Source organism: Protopterus annectens, chromosome 1.part0 (genome assembly GCF_019279795.1).
Source record: "Protopterus annectens isolate FY-2018-M chromosome 1.part0, PAN1.0, whole genome shotgun sequence".
Taxonomy (NCBI): Eukaryota; Metazoa; Chordata; order Ceratodontiformes; family Protopteridae; genus Protopterus; species Protopterus annectens.
The window spans coordinates 847088015-847105812 of NC_056725.1; the positions used below are offsets into that span (position 1 = coordinate 847088015).

At 45.1% G+C, this 17798-nt stretch overlaps 1 protein-coding gene across 1 annotated transcript in view; it reads left to right on the forward strand.

The window, feature by feature from the left end:
• The window catches only part of ZUP1 (zinc finger containing ubiquitin peptidase 1), a gene marked incomplete in the record, with an annotated part of 497787 nt that extends 480807 nt beyond the window's left edge, over nucleotides 1-16980 (forward strand). Inside the window, 1 exon segment of the mRNA XM_044063659.1 lies at nucleotides 16794-16980. Coding sequence (XP_043919594.1) covers nucleotides 16794-16841 — 48 coding nt within the window.
• Between the last annotated feature and the right edge of the window lie 818 nt (nucleotides 16981-17798).

Genomic DNA, 17798 nt, shown 5'->3' on the forward strand with positions numbered 1-17798 from the left:
GCATTGAGTAACCCAATCAGACTTAAAATTCAGGTGTACCTTTCAGCCATTTGAGTACTGTAGCTCAATAGCTTTTAAGTTAATTTCCTGAAAAACATTATTCCTGCTAGCTATCATCTCTGAGTGCCACATCTCAGAGCCTGAGACTTTCATATGTAGAGTGTGATGTCTGTAGTTTCTCACGAGTAGATTGTCACTCACAATTAATCTGCACTTTCTTCTGAAGGTAGTTTTATTTTGGAGACTTCCATGACTCAGTCTATTAACCTTTCACTTTTCTTCTAGCAGCAGCAATCTGAAGAGAGAGAAGAAGGGGATCTTTCACATTTTAGATGTGCACCCACAACCTGGGTAGTATCTGAGGATGGTGTTTCAGTGTAGAAAGACAAATTGGTTATCTTTTTTTGCTGTGAGAAGAGAAGGCACTTTCCAAGTGGAATGTCATCTCTCTTACTTTCTGCTCTCATTTGGCCACCCTTCCATTGGGAAGTGCTGTGGTCAAGCTTCATTCTAGTAGAGGTGCAGCGACATCCAGTGCTTGCTTCAAGAATTGTATGCATTGCAGTTATTTGTGCTGTGGTCACCTGATTATCTGCACACTCCATTACTAAACCTTCTTGTTTCAACCACACCTTGGGGAGTCAGTCTACTTTTGGGAAGTCTATTCTTCCAGAATTAACTGTGGCCTGGGCTGATCCTCCACTCCTGCCAGTATTACTTGGGCTTCAAGGAACCATCAGAGAGTATCATTATAGTTGGGTACACCAGATAGATTTTTGCAGTATCAGTTGAAGTATTGGAGGGCTCTCCTCGATGGGTCTGAAGCAGCCTCCCACCATACCTCTGGAAGTGAGTAATCCTTCCATCACCAGCAGCTACGGAGCTCCCTTTAAGTTCATTAAGTTTCTGTGTTTTATATTAGTTGTTTAATAATGCAGTATTAAATGTACATTACTTCTTGATTTACAAGGGGTTGTTTGCCTCTGGTTGGACAACACACTAGTAGCATGGGTGCTGATCATCCTTCACAGTTATCTGGTACATTATGTCATGGTGTATCACCTGGATGCACAGACATCCCAGATATGGCAATTGATGAAAAAAATCAGAATTTCAGTTGAAGTACTACCCAACCAAGGATCCATCAAAGAGAAAACCATAGCAGATCTTCAGATACAGGAAGAACATCTCTGTTATTTATGATAAGATCATCCAAAATGTATTCTAAAAAGTAGGACTTATTTATAAAATCATACACTTCCTAATAACACATGGACATAAAACTACACCCTATCTTCTCTTTGGTGTCCTTCCTGTGAGCTGGCCAAACTGGAGCACAGTTGCAATAAAACCGTTAAGTCTGCAAATAGCTACATCAGCTTTTTTAAGTAGTTTTTTATTTATGGAAACTTACAAAGAAATATGGGGAAACAAGTTGTCTCAGCACCCAGTGTTCTGACAGTGCTTTCAAGCACCAAGATAACTTGGCAGTCATTGCAAAGAGTTAAGAATGTGTATGCTTCTCATCCTCTGGAGTACAAAATCCCCTTCTTACCCTGCCTTAAGAAAGAGATTCAATGGTGGTTGAATCAGGTGAGCCACAAACTGGGCCTACCTCTTCAGCACCCCCTGCCATGCAGGAAATGTACACAGATTCCTCAGACCAGGAGTGGGGAGTGACTATGGGCCCCCTAAGAGTCCAGGGCACCTGGCCAGATTCCAGCAAACTGGAGCACATCAGTGTAAGAGAGATGATAGCAGTTCTTCTAGCCATGAAGGTCTTTCAGCCCAAACTGAAACAGGGCCCTGTAAAACTGTTCATAGATAATATTACAGTTCTGTGGTATGTCAACAAGCAGGGGTGGAACAAAATCTTACTTGCTATGCAGACTAGCTCTCCTAATGTGGGAGTGGCCATAAAACAGGGAGTAACACTTCAGGCAGTTTACATCCCTTTAGAACAGAACTCTGACAGACACTTTAAGCAGGTCCGTGTCACAGTCCCATGAATGGATGTTCCACAGGGATGTTTTCTTGGATTTAGTCAACAGGTGGGGTACACCTCAAATAGGTCTGTTTGCCTCCCCCATAAACAACTTCCTTCCTTTTGCACCAGGCTGCCCAACCCTCTGGTGAGGGCAGTGGATGCCTTCTTAATATCTTGGAAGGGGATGTTTCAATATGCACCCCCCCTCCATCTTATTCAGAAAGTCCTGCTGAACAGACCAAAAATCTTGCTCCTGACCCCCTTTTGGCCAAGACAGCATTGGATATTCTTCATGTTTCACTGTTGCAGTCATTACATTTGGGGTTATCTGCTTGCAGGTAGCCATCAGTCGGCCTGATTAACAAAGTCTTGGGTCCTGCGTCGGTTGCTATCTCTTCTTCCATGACGGCAGGTTGTCAGGGGTATAAAACATGCAGCCGACTCCATTACATCAGTCTTTCTTGCCGTGCGGTGCCCGAAGCAGAAGCAGTTTGCAAGTGCCAGTCGGCCGACACCTGAAATTTTCATTTTTGAGTTTCAGAACTGAAGTCTTCAACCAAAGCTAAGAACCCCATTGGGGAAACTTTTTCTTGCTCCTTACCGATGTCAGTAAAAGTTAATAATTGCATTACTTGTGGAAAGCAAATACCTCATAAAGATTTTCATTCGTACTGTATTCCTTGCCTAGGCCCTGACCACGACGTACCTTGCTGTCGGTTTTGTGCTTTATTTCATCAGCGCATTATCCGTCACCAGTATATTTTCGCTTCTAAATATTTCGGTTTTTGGTTTAATTATCCAGCAATGTCGTCGGTTGGCCATCCGACTACCGGGTTTCTGAAAAAACGCAAAGCTAAAGACAGAGACAGGCTGCCGAGGTCCAAAACTGCTGACGACACTTCTCCTAAGCTGGTACTCAGTGAAGCCCTTTCGCAGCTCCTGATACCCACTACTTCTGATTTGCAGGCCTCTACTGAGACCCATACGGAGTCCGGTATGCTGCAAGATGCTTTAATTATGGAACCCACGGATGTCTCTACCTTGGATGGGTCCAGAGCCGCTGTGCAGGCACCGGCTTCTGAGGGTGTATTCAGGCCTACAGACTTGCATTTTAAACCCACAACTCCTTCTTTACTTAAGCCTAAATCACGATCCATGCCAAAAAAACGATGCCCAGGCCACATGCTCAGGCCTCTATGCCAAAAAAAAAAAATGATAGGAATGGCTGAAGATCTAATAACTGTAATCAGGGGTAGCCACCCCCCCCCCCTTCTAAGAGGCCTAGGACTGAAGTTGATTATGAATCTTCTGATCAGGATTCTGTTTTTTTCTGATTCTTCTGATGATCTGGATTTGCCCTTATCTACTTATGAAGATTTTGATGCAGAGGACTCCATTTCCTCTGCTTCCCCCTCCTGAGGATTTTTCTTTTGGGGAAACCTTACATACTCTAAGGGAGCATTTCCACTAGGAAAGCCATGATTTTTCTGATTCAAAAAAGAGGTTTAGGGATTTCCTTCTCCTACCTCAGCATAGATATTTAGCTATTCCTCCTGTACTAGACATTGTTGATGATACCTTTTCAGAATCTAGTTTGGCCCCTGATTCTCTGCCTCCTGCTCCCAGAAAACCTGACAGATACTACAAGGTCCCTGAGTCCCACAAGTTCCTTTTTAAAAATCCTATTGCAGATCCAGAGACTATTTCACAGGGGCCCAAGGGCATTAAGGCTTCTACTGCTAAAAATCCTACCCCTTCTGATAGAGACTCCAGGGCCCTGGATAGATGGGTAAGAAGGTTTGCACTTCTGCAACCCTGGCCATTAGGGTTTTAAGCTGCCAGTTTCATATATTAAAGTATCAGCAACATGTTATTGGACTGCTTAAACAGAAAATGATGTTGATTCCTGACTGTGTGGAAAATAAAGAACTACAGGATTTAATGCATTCTGCTGAACAAGTTGGAAAACATACTTTGCAATGTGGTTTTGATTCATTAGAGGCCTCTTGCAGGGCTTGCTGTTACTGGGTCTGTGCTCAGAAGGCATGCTTGGCTTAAAGAGCAATCTTTGCCTGATCATGTTAAAGCTAAATTGCTGGATGCTCTTTTAAATCAGGACCGCCTGTTTGGCAACAAGGCTGAGGAAGTTCTTAAAAAGATGGCAGATAAAGCTAAATCTATGCAAACTGTTAAAGATTTTTTTACAAGTTCAGCCTCCTAGATTTAGTAGGCAATGGCCCTCTAAGAATTGGTCCTTTCCAGCCCCTTCCAGGTCTTCTGAAGCCAAACCCAGACACAGCAAAAAACCCAGGTTTCAGTCCCAGAGGACACGCAGAACTAAGCAGTGGGGGCCTCCACTTCCAAATCTGGGAATAATAAGACTGCCCCCCTATGGTGAACTGTCTCAATGACTTCCTTTTAAAATTTCCAGTTATCAACTGACTGCCCCTTTGGGGGGGAAAGATTGCTCTTCATGCAAAGAATTGGGCACTCATTACCCAGGACAAATGGGTTTTAAATATAGTGTCCCAGGGATACAGATTTCACTTCCACATGTTGCCAACACCAAGCAGGTGGCTGGACCTACCCTCAAATCAGTGGGCAGAGGCCCAAAAACAAGTACTTTCTCTCATAAGCATGGGGGCTATTCAACAGGTACCAGAAGAGGAAAAGGGACAAGGGTTCTACTCGAGACTTTTCCTGGTACCCAGAAAAGACAATTCATGGCGTCCTATCCTGGACCTCTCTACTCTAAACACTGTTTTGGAGATTCCAAAATTCAAGATGCTGACTCTTCACCAATTACTTCCTATGCTAGGCAAAGATGCCTGGTTGGCAACACTAGATTTAAAAGAAGCATATCTGCACATCCCAATCAGGGAATCTTGCAGAAGATACCTACGCTTCAAAGCAGGCTACACACACTATCAGTTCTCTGCACTGCCCTTTGGCTTATCTACTGCACCCAGGGTATTCACAAAGTGTCTAGTTCCAGTTATTACATTTTGCAGGCAAATAAATATTCAAATATACCCATACCTGGATGATTGTCTAATTCTGGCAGAAAGCCAGGACATACTTTTGAATCATCTGGCCTTTGTACAAAGGGTTTTTAACTTGTCTGGGGTACACCATAAATTAAAAAAAATCACACCTGGTACCCTGTCAATAAATTATATTCCTGGGAGCAAGCTTGAATACAACTTCCCCGATGGCTTACCTCACGCCAGAGAAACAAATCCATTTGACATCATACTTCAAACAAGTGGCCACAAAAACCCTGCTGTCTGCAAGACAAATACCACAAGCTTTGGGGTTCATGGCCTCCTGCATTATTCTAATTCCATATGCAATATTTCATATGAGGAAACTACAGTGGAATCTAAAAAGCCTATGGTGTGAACATTCTCAAGACCTAGAAACAATGATTCCTATCATACCTTGCCTACACCTAGAGTTCCTTTGGTGGACAGAGGACTGCCACCAAAACAAGGGACTACCTTTTACACCACCCTCTGCTACCAAAACCCTAACAACAGACACATCAGACTATGCATGGGGGGCTCACCTGGCAGGGAAGTGCATTCAGGGCAAATGGAACCCAAGTCAAATGCACCTGCATATCAATCAAAAAGAAATGTTAGCTGTACAGAATGCTTTGACAGCCTTCAAGGTCCACATTCTTCCAGGATAACTAATGGTAAAGATGGACAACACCACTGGTATGTGGTGCATAAACAAGCAGGGGGGTACACATTCTTACCCCCTCTGCAGACTAGCCATGGCATTGTGGAACACAGCCTTGAGCTACCAAGTGCATCTAAAAGCTCAATTCCTGCCAGGAAAGTTAAATACACTGGCAGACAGACTAAGCAGAAACCTCATGGACCCACACAAGTGATAACTGGAACCAAGGATTTTCAACATGTTGACAAGCAAATGGGGGAGCCCAGATATAGACGTGTTTGCCTCTCCCCAGAACTACCAATTGGACAAATTTTGCACAAGGACACCCCACAAACAAGCCTGGAAAGTGGATGCTCTGTCCTTCAGCTGGAAAATCCTATCAGTCTATGCCTTCCCCCCTCTGCGTCTGCTATCCAAAGTACTACTAAAAATCAAACAGGATAAACCAAGGATGACTGCGCCAACACTGGCACCCCCTCCTGCGCAGTGTGTCATGGTTATCTCCATGGCACCTGCCTCAGACTCCTTCCCTGCTGTCTCAGCAGGAGAACCAGATTCTGCACCCTCAGCTTCTTGCACTGAACCTTGCAGCCTGGCTAATTACTTAATCTCTCCTTTACCATTCCTTAGCAAACCTGTGATGGATATCATTTTAGAGGCAAGGAGGCCTAGTACTAGAAAATCTTATGCTGAAACATGGAAAAGATTCTGTGCCTGGAACCAGTCTCAATGGATGAGCACAGCCATGCCCAATTTACCTCAGATTTTACAATACTTAACTGAGATGCTTCACAAGGGCCTGTCTTTTTCCTCCATTAAAATCCACACCTCAGCCATTTCAGCTCATTATCGGTTCATAGGTTCATAGTTTAGTACTAGGCTAACTGCCCCTGCGAGCCATTTTAAGCCTAGCCAGTTATCCCTTGTGAGACTCAAACCCTGCAGCTTGTGTTTGTAAGGCAAACACCTTAGCCATTAAGCCACCCTCCCAACCCCCAAAAATGTTGTGTTACCATCATCTATTTCACTAGTAAGTCTTGAAGCCAGGACCCTATGTACTACAGTCCAAGCAACATTCCACTATGCTAAATCAGCAGACACAGAACCTCCCCGCTTCTCTCATCCACTGCTCAAGCAGTTCCTTAGAGGAGCTAAAAATTTGAGACCACCCAAGAGAGCTCCAACCCCAGCCTGGGATCTTAACTTTGTCTTGGAGAAACTCACTGTACCTCTTTTCGAGCCAGCTGCTACTGCAGACTTAAATTTCTTTCTTGGAAAACAACTTTCCTTTTAGCAATCACTTCAGCTAGAAGGGTATCTGAATTACAGGCCCTTATGGCAGTGGAGCCTTTCATCATCTTTCATGCAGACAGCGTATCCCTCAGAACCAGTCCATCCTTCATGCCCAAGGTGGTATCCAGTGTGGCTCTTAATCAGTCCATTTATTTGCCAACCTTCTTTCCCAAGCCACAGAATAAAAGAGAACGGATACTGCATTCCTTAGATGTGCACAGACAACTTAGATTCTACTTGGACAGGACTAAACCTCAAAGAAAATCTGAACAACTGCTGGTGGCATTTGCTGCAGGGGCAGAAGGGAAGGCTATTTCAAAGCAAACCATTTCTAAATGGATAAGCCATTGCATTAATTTCTGCTGTAAGCACCATGGAAAACCTATCCCCAGGGAATCAGACCTCACTCCACCAGGGCTGCATCTACCTCTACAGCCTTTCTCAGAGGCGTCCCTACCAGGGACATCCTAGAAGCTGCTACCTGGAGTTCTGTACATTCTTTCACCAAGCATTATAATTTGCCAATTTTCTCTAAGTCCAGAGGTGGCTTTACCACTGCAGTCTTGCAGGGACTTATAGCAGGCCCTAATGCTATCTAAATTCCTCCTCCTAACCATAGCTTTGGGAATCCACCCAAATGTAATGACTGCAACAGTGAAACATGAAGAACATAGTACAGTTGTGTACACTTACCATAAATGTAGATGTTTGAGTGTATTCACTGTTGCATTCTTGGTTACCCTCCCTCCAGCCCCCTTACTTCTTTTGGCTATACCTCTTCTTTCCTTTACTATGCTTAAAAGCCTTTTTGGTGTAGTTGCTTTTTTGTTGTAGGTATATCTTTGTACTTCTATATTTAATTGCTTCCAATTAGGGGGGCACCTGACATCTGGGGCAAGAAAAACTGATGTAATGGCATTGGCTGCATGTTTTATACCCCTGACGACCTGATGTCATGGAATAAGGGACAGCAACCAACGCAGGACCCAAGACTTTGTTAATCAGGCCGACTGAGGGCTACCTGTAAGCAGATAGCCCCAAATGTAATGACTGTAACAGTGAATACATTTGAACATCTACATTTATGGTAAGTGTACACAAATGTACTTTCTCCCTCCTTCTGCATTTACCCAAGGGTAGTCACCACAAGTTACCCTACAGATTGGACCTTTTCACACAGGGCAAGGGATCTCTAATCCAACCACACTGGCAATCTCTACACCTCACCCTGTGGGTGATAGAATTCTGAACCCTTACAGACACCTATACAATGAGGATGTGCTCACAGTCCCGCAGGAGGCCAGGAAACCTAATACGAGGAGATCTTGTGTATCCAAGTGGAAAGGATTCTCCATATGGTGTCTTCAGAGACAGTTGGACCCATTACAGAGCGAACTCCCTTTGGTACTGTCCTATGTGTGTGAACTTTTTCAGACAGGATTAGCTTACTCCATCAAGGCTCATCTGTCTAGCCCTGGAGCCCCCTCTGGCTTCCAGACTGCCTGCAAAGTTGTTTTTAAAAGGAGTGCTGTATCTGAGGCCCCCCAGTTAACCTATCCCCCTCCCTGAGATTCAAATTATGTCTTGGAGAAACTTACGGTACCCCCACTTTGAACCAGCATCTATGGCTTCTCTGAAATACTGCACATGGAGAACAGTACTCTTTGTGGCCTTGACTTTGGCTCATATTCCACCTAGATAGGGTAACCTTTAGGACCAATCCATCTTTCATGCCCAAGGTGGTCAATGAGCTTTCCTTAAACCAAGCCGTCCACCTCCCCACCTTATTTGCCCACCCATAAAGTGACAGTGAGAGAGTCTTACACTCCCTTGATGTGTGCAGACAGCTTAAGTTCTACCTGGACGAGACTAAGTCCTTCAGGAAATCTGACCAGTTGTTTGTCTCTTTCCACACCAAAGCCCTGGGGAAAGCCATAACAAATCAGACAGTTTCAGCCTGGATTTCCAGGGCTGTTACCTTCTGCTGTGCACAGCATGGGAAATCATTGGGATCCAAGGTTAAAGCACACTCCATTAGGGCTATGGCCTCTTCAGGAGCCTTCTTCAAAGGTTTGGACATCTCTGCCATTTTAGAGGCAGGTACTTGGACATCTGTCCACACATTCACCAAACATTACAAATTTGACCAAATCTCTAGATCCAGGGCTGGATTTGCCAGGGCTGTCCTCTGTGGATTCATAGAGAATTCCTCCAAACTATCACCCTCTTCCTCACAGTGTGCTTTGGCACTCACCCAAGAGCACAGAATACTGCAACATGTGAATAGAAGGGCATAGAATAGTTGTGTGAAATCTTACCATAACCATAGATGTCCTTCTCTTCCATGTTGCAGTATTCCTTCCCTCTTTCCTGCCCCTCCTGTTTAACATACCATGTGATGTTGTTAATCTTCTTTCCATTAATCACTGATGGGGTTCAGTTCCAAGCCCTCGGAACAGAGTCAGACTTTTACCAAGCTCACGCGAGCCAAAAACTCTCGAGCTAAGCTTCTACCCAGAATGCCCTTCTCCCTGTTACATCAGATCTTGTTTGTCAGATAGCCGTAAAGCCATGTTTCAGGCGAGCTCTCAGCTAAGTGGAAACTTATTTGATATTTTTTGTGAAAAACTTTTTGATATTTTCTTTTAGTGAGTGAGTAGTATTTCTAGTGTTTTTCTACTGTCAGACCTTGATCTTTTCTTCCTTGCTCTACCTGTTGATAAACTTTCAAGTACCATTATTGGTACGGCCTTCTCCCCTTACCCTTGTGATATTCCTTCAATACCATAGCTGGTATTTCTCTTTTCCTTCCTAGCCTGTTAGTGTTTTTCCAGTAAGACATTTCTGTTTTACTCATATATATTGATATAGTGATACGACTATGCTGTTTTTTTGAACTGTGTTTACGTACTAGTACATACTTGTTTCATTTTGTCCTTAAAGTGGTGTCTCTCTGTTAAAATGTCGGATAAGAAAGGTACTTCAGGGTTTAAGCATTGTGCTTCATGTAATGGCAAGTTACCTAATAGCGATTCTCACGATGATTGTGTATATTGTTTGGGGGTGCCCCATCTTTTGGTGCAACCTCCCTGTGACATTTGTCAGTGTTTCAGTCAACGTACTCTGAATGAGTGCAAAAATAAACTGATACTGAAAGAGTTACTTAAGTCTCCCTTCTCAGTGGCCATTTCTGTGATGGAGGTCTCAACCCCTCCTACAAATGACAAAAAAGAGGTCCCACTCGGTTCCCTCCTCACCCTTGGGTGATCAGGGTAGCCTGTGAAATCAAAGGTCCCCAAGTTGTCCTCGGAGCATAAATCTGCCTCTACGGCTCTGTCCTTGTCGGTTCTGAGCATCTCGAAACCTACGATACTGGAACCAGCTTCGGCACCGATCCTGCCTCCGGCAACAAAGATAGACCTCACTACACCTACCACAACTTTGACACCTATGGCCACTACGGCTCAGGGCAAGCCTTTGATGCCTTCATATGTTCCGATATTGGAATGTTCCGCTTCGGCTCTGAGTGCCACTTTGGCACCAAGCTTTTTTTCGACCAAGTTGGATTTGACCCCATTAATCATGGTCTCAAACTTGAGACATTGGTGCTGGCAGACTTTGTACCATGGATCCAATACTCCCCTTCCATAGATCTATTCTTGGGCCAGATGTATAGCCCATTCATTGCCCGTTCATTGACCTCTCCATCCGGAGTATCCACTAGATCCACCAGGAGCCTGTCAGAACATGATGTGGTGTGTCTTGTGGACCAGCTGTTGGCAGTCAGGGGGATTACCCACACTTTCTAAGAAGCATCCACCTGCAGCACTTGGGTTGGGTTCTCCAAGGACTCCTTCTTACACTCTTCCTTCTTCCATTCTGGTTCCGAAACTTTCTACTGTGGCATCATTCTCGGAACCCATCACCTCGGCACCTATAGTGGACCTCACTGAGGCTCCAGGTTCGCCCCTTTGGTCCTCAGTTCCTGCGGAACCAGTCCTTCCTCAAGCTAGGTATTGGAGGGCAGGCACCTTGGCTTGGGGCACGGTTCCGTGTTTGTCTTTAGTTCCATCCTCAGTGCTGATAGCAACGTCCGCACCGATCCTGCTTGAGGCTCCATCCTTGGGGGCGGGTTCATCGGAGTGGGGTGTAACCCCAGTCCCAAGGTCGTCTTTCTCAGTTCTGGGCTCAAATCCCTCTTTAGGCAGACTTGCTTTCCATGTGATGGAGAGGGCTCTTGCTTCTGGAAGCACTCCTTTGATGTCAGAACCCCAGTTTTTGCTCCCTGAGCTGCAGCTGCCACAGACCATCACCCCCCCCCCAGGGCACCAGGCAGAGAAGCTGCAGGACACCCCTGTTCAGGGTACCCACTGTTCTGATTCCTCCTCAGAGACCCCCACTGAGGAGCCTCCTCGAAAGAGGATGTGCAAGAGGAAGCACATGGACTCACCCGAGGAGTCTTTAACGGAAGACACGGATTTCGATGAGGGTGAAGGGTCCCCACATTCACCTCTTGATGACATCTCCTTTGGAGACATCCCAGAAATGCTAAATCAGAGAGGTGACTGGAAGCCCTCCAACCCTTCATCTGAGGAGTCCATGTTCCTGCAGGCTTTCCGTGCCCAGCCTTCTACCTCTTGGGTGACCCTGCCTGCAGACGAGCTCATCCAGCTTGTCATGCAGCACGCTTGGAAGAACCCTGATCCATTGAGGTGATCCCTCAGAGACCTGACAAAATTCTTTCCCCTCCCAAGGAGAACCCACATTGGTCCAGAGGGTTACCAGTCGATGCTATGGTAGTGGCGGCAGCCACGAAAAAGGACTTGGCTGAAGAAAGTCCTGCTGTCCACTCACCAAACAGGAATCCCGGTTGGTGGACAGACTTGGGAAGCGAGTTTTTGCATCAGGGACCTTTGCTATACAGTCACTGAACAATTTGGCACATTGTACGGGGCTTGATCTCCGAACTCTCTGGGTCACTCGCAGGACAGGTGTCTGACAAGGTCAGGGACAAAGCCTTGAGCTCGCAATCCTGAAATCGATCTTCAACTCGTCCATGAGGTTGTTATCACATGCAACCAAAAAGGCGGCAAGAGCAGCAGGTTCAGGCATTGTCATGAGACGTCATGCCTGGATGCACATTTGTGACCTAGCGGACCCCTTCAAGTCTTCCTTTTTGAATGCTCTCATCAAAGCATCTTCCCTTTTTGGCTCCAGCGTGAAGGACATGCTAGCCAGGTGCAAGCAAGACCCTGTCTGCCATAGGCCTAAAGTTTTCCAGTCCTCAACGTTCCTTCTCCAGGAATCAGAGGAGTGAAAAAATGTGGCACAATAAATCTCAGGGTCCTTTCCTTTGCATGTGGTAATGATACCCCCATGGGCAGGGGGGTAACAGTTCCTCAAGATGCCCCTACAGAGGCATAGGGGGTCCTCATATCCAAGGCTCCAGGGACTCCTCCTATGGACACCCTTACCAACACTCCTAAGGAGCAGCTCGATTACCTCTGGAAGCAGTCGGGGTCATTTTTCTCTGCACCAAGCTGCCTGGCAATCTATCATTACTGATCATTGGGTGCAGAGTATAATCAACAGAGGTTACACTATCCCCCTTTCTTGTCAACCAAACCTTCCAAAAAAGCTTCTCTACATTCCAGACAGTAAAAGGGAAGAAGCAGCTTCAGAGATAATAAAGCTATCTCAAAAAAGAGTCATCCAATTAGTACCACCAGACCAATGTGGATCCGGATTCTACTCAAGATTCTCTTTGGTGCCAAAAAAGACAGGTGACTGGAGACCCATTTTGGATCTCAGCAGCTTGAATAAGTCTGTCACCAAAACCAAACTCCGGATGGTCACGGTTCAGTACATTCTCCCTTTTTTAAGTGAAGGCGATCGGATGTGCTCGATAGATTTCCAGGAATGCGTATTACCACATCAAAATGGACAAACGCTCCAGGAGTCTGCTTTAGTTCTGGCTAGGGGCCAGTCATTAGCAATTTCGTGCCCTGCTGTTTGGTCTCTCTGCAGCCCCCAGAGTGTTCACGAAGTGCATGGCAGTGGTCACAGCTCATTTGAGACTACAAGGATTCCGGGAGTTTTCATATTTGGACGACTGGCTCCTCACTGCCCACACCAAGCATCTTCTGGTAACTGCACTGCATTAGACACTCTCTGTCTGGCAAAAATTTGGGGCATCACAGTACATTGGGAAAAACCTTACTCCTATACAACAAATAGAATTCATTGGAGCAGTTTTCAATACCCGGTCCTGTCTAGTGTCACTCCCAAATCACAGACTCCAGTTATTGAGGCTCCAGCTCCAGTGATACTCTGTCAAACAAAAGTTTCAGCAAGGGAGGTTCTTCAGGCCCTAGGATCCATGGCAGCTTCAATTCCAATACTGCCCTTAGCAAAGCTACACATGCGAATCCTGCAATGGCTCCTTCTTTGACAGTGGTTCCCGAACTATCACCCCCCTCAGTTACCAGATTCACATAACCAACATCTGCAAGCAGGACCTTCTTTGGTGGATGAGGCAAGATGCAGAACTTTGGAGTCCCCATTTCAAGCTCCTCAGCCCAGGGCATTGTGACCATGGATGCTTCCCTGATCTGGTGGGGAGCCATTTCCAGGGAAAGACTGTCCAAGGCGCATGGTCCACCTCAGAGGCCCACCTGCATATCAACATTCTAGAACTGAGAGCGATGCTATTAGCGTTGCAGGCTCTTCATCCGGTTCTCCCTTCTGGGAGAATTGCAGTTCAGTCAGGCAAGATGTCAGTGGTCTGGTATATCAACAAGCAAGGCGGAACCAAGTCCTACCCCCTATGTTGAGAGGCCATGAGAATTTGGCAGTGGGCAATAGCTTCCAACCGCTTTCTTATAGCAACGCATATCCCAGGGAACTCCAATGCAGTTGTGGAGAAACTGAACAGATGCATCTTCCTGCCTCACGAGTGGTCCCTCAACCCCAAGGTAGCAACAGAAATCTTCAGCCACTGGGGTCAGCCATGCTGCGATCCTTTCAACTCCCCATCGAACAACAAGTGCAGCAGCTATTTTGCCCTGTTTCCCCTGGAGGGGGAGTTCCCAAGGGATGCCTGATCCACGATTGCCCACGGGGCTTCTTTACACTTATAATCCCATTCCTCTGATTCCACAATTCCTACAGAAAGCTCTTTGGTTGAGATGTAAGCGATCCTCATAGCCCCGTTCTGGCCTCAACAGGTTTGTTTCCCCTTCCTTTGGCCTCACCTAGTATACCCTCTGTGGATTCTGGACCCTCTTCCAGATATTATTACTCACCCGCAAGGGTTGAGCCACCCAAATCTATCCAGTCTCAAGCTAACGGCTTGGTTTCTCCACTTCTGTTAGTTGCCAGGCAAGCTAATGTTACCTCATCTGTTCTGGACATCATTCTGGCCTCTCATAAACCATCCACCAGAAGACTATGTCAGGATAAATGGAAAAGGTTCTTCATCTCATCTAAGGATAGCATTCTAGACCCGTATTCAGCTCCAGTGACTGCGGTGCTGCAATACCTGTCTTAAGTTCTTTGATAATGGAGCCTCTGCCTTTACCGTACGAGTACACCTGGCGGCAATTTCTATTTTCCACAGTGGTATAGATGGCACCCCTGTCATCTCCTTACACCTGTGCAAAGCCTTTCTCAAGGGAACGTCTAATATCAGGCCTCCTGTCAGACAGCCTGTGGAATCATGGAACCTCACTTTAGTCCTTCAGTCTTTGACTCAGAAACCCTTTGAACCTGTAGCGAAGTGTGATCTAAAGTTCTTGTGCTGGAAATCTTTGTTCTTAGTAGCCATCACATCAGCCAGATGGGTCTCGGAGCTGCAGGCATTGTGTATCAAGAGGCCTTATCTGGTCTTCCATAAAGACAGAGTATCACTCCAGACGAACCCATCCTTCCTTCCCAAAGTTGTTTCTGATTTTTCCATTAACCAGACCATTGATCTACCAGTGTTCTTTCTGAATTTTTCCAATAAAGGAGACTACTGCCTACATTCCTTGGATGTACTTAGGCAACTGCGATTCTACCTAGACAGAACCAAGCCTATCCATAAGTCTGAACAGCTTTTCATCTCCTTTTCTTGGCCTAGAATGGGAAATTCTTTTCCAAGGTTACATTATCAAAATGGCTAAGGGACTGCATACGTTTTATCTATTTGCTCACAAAACAACCTATGCCAAAGGTTAAAGCTCACTCCACTAGATCTATGGAAACATCTGTAGCTTTCCATGCAGGGCTTCCATGGATGACATTTGTGCAGCAGCCACTTGGGCTAAACCTCATATCTTTAGCAATCATTACAAATTGGACTTGGTCTCCAGGGGGAGAGCTGCCTTCAGCTCAATGGTACTCAGGAATGTTCTTCCATAAGGGCCGCCCATGGTACTCAAGGTAGCTTGGGATTCTGTCCCATCAGTGATGAATGGAAAGAAGATCAACAACATCAGATAAAGAAGTTATGTCTTACCATAACTTTCCATCTTTGTTGTTCATCTTCTTTCATTCATCACATCCCACCCTCCCCCACCAAAGGCTCTTGGGGGATGCTTTGGGTCCAAGTGGTGTCGTAGGGTATTTGCACAGAATTGGCTTTGGCTTTACTTCTCTATCTCTAGCAAAATTGATCTGAGGTAATAGGGAGAAGGGCATTCTGGGCAGAAGCTTAGCTCGAGAGGTTTTGGCTGGCGCAAGCTTAGTGAAAGGTCAACTCTGTTCTCAGGGCTCAGAACTGAACCCCATCAGTGATGAATGAAAGAAGATGAACACAGATGGAATGTTATGGTAAGACATAACTTCCTTTTTCCTTCTTGGATGGTGGCACAAGACTTGCACAGCTTGTCCTAGGACTGGGGTCCAACTGGGGCACTCAGTTCTAAGATCTTGTGCATGAAGACATCACTTTTATAGCCCATGCTCGTCTAGCCACGTCAGATGTCCCACACACCTAGCAGTGACTACAAATTTTTGAAGACTGGCCAGACATTCGGGTAGCATGAGGAGGAGACCCAAGAGTACAGAATACTGCAACATGAAAGAGAAGGACATCTATGTTTATGGTAAGATTTTACGTAACTATTTTTTCTATTGTATGTTCATCATAGTTGGCTCAATTGACCACATCTGAGTTTTCTCAGGATGTTAACAGTGCATCATTTAAGTCAACATTACCAAGCCCCTTTATTACCCACAAGTAGTGAATGGTAAAGCAGCATTGAAGCTGTTGTAAATCTGTACTTCCACATTTCTTGGATGGTGCAGTGGTGCAGCGGTAGCATTGTCGCTTCACAGCAAGAAGTTCTGCTATTCAATTCTCGGCTGAGGTGCCTTCTGTGCGGAGTCGGCATGTCCTCCCTGTGTTCATGTGGGTTTCTTCCCACATTAGAAAGACATGCATCTGGGGTGTTTCTCCCAGGGCCTCCGCTAAAAATTGGCTTCGTTCCAAGTCTGGCTTTCCTGGTTAACAAATGTTAAATAAATATATAAATTTTATATGTAATTTCAGTCATTTTGTGAAACAGTAGGCAAACAAAAAATTCTTCATGGCACGTGATTATAACTAATTGGTTAGAGGTTTACAGCAGCAAATAAATGTATGAGTACACATTACTGAGTAAGTATTTCACTTTTTGAAGTACAGACACAGTCGTTTCCTACTTTTCTGTTTTCATATTGACTCCAGTCTTTTTATTTTTTTCCTTTTGCTTATGATTTGACATCGTTTGAATTTGTATACTATTTATTGTTGTCATGCTTTATATTTATATATTGCTTGTCATTATTATCTTTTTCATTTTAGGTTTGCCAGCAGGCTTCCAAGGTATTAGTAGCGGAGAAGATTCCATGAAGAGTTCATTTGATGCGATTACTTTTGAAATAAGACTGTTTGAATCATTTCCTTAATAAGATAATAAAGAGGAAATGTAAAGTCCTGTAATGTCTTTATGTACATAATGAAAGTTTGTAATAAAATTTTATATATTTTCTATTTGTTGTGGAAATTAGGTTTGCATTTGAAGACCAAATAGTTAACTTTTTTTGTATGCCAGCCACACCTGACATCAGTGTCTACCCTCTTGGCCACTCTATAGACCCACTCACTCCCATGGAGCAAGAGTCCTAGAGCTATATGACCTATTTGTTCACCAGGGATGATAGCAAAGTGTTCTGGGAGGGGGAACCATTATCCAAATTGTAGGGACCAGGGTATTGTAGTTAGTGCCTAACACAGGAACTGTCATCCAAACTGTAGGGACCAGACTTTTGTGGGTAATGCCTAACATCCCCTGTGCATGCCTAGAGCATCAAAATGACTGGCATGCAGTGGGCTTCTGCAATGTGCTTACATATAGCCCTTACTCTATTATAAACAGTACCCTGTCATGATTGCCTGTATCCACTGGAGATTGCATAGGTTTATAGATTTGTACTATTCTACCTGCCCTTGTGGATGATTTTAAGCCTAGTCAATTACCCTATGTGAGAGTCAAACTATGCACCTCGTGTCTGTAAGGTAAACACCTGTACCATTATGCCAACCTTCCACACGGGATTCCACCTTGGCAAGTGTTCTCGGGCACATGCCCCATCCCTTCCCCCATGAAGAGAGGTAAACTGGCTTAGCCATATCATTCCTCTTCTCCTCCACACCAACTTCAAGAGGTGCTTGAGTCACTTATTCAGATTGGGCCATCTGGGATCATAATCAGCACTTTATCCGTGTATGCCAATGGAGAAGGATAAATGTTTAACTAGTTACTGGATTTGAAGTGACTAGAGTTTTCATGTGTGTGTCTGTCTTGAC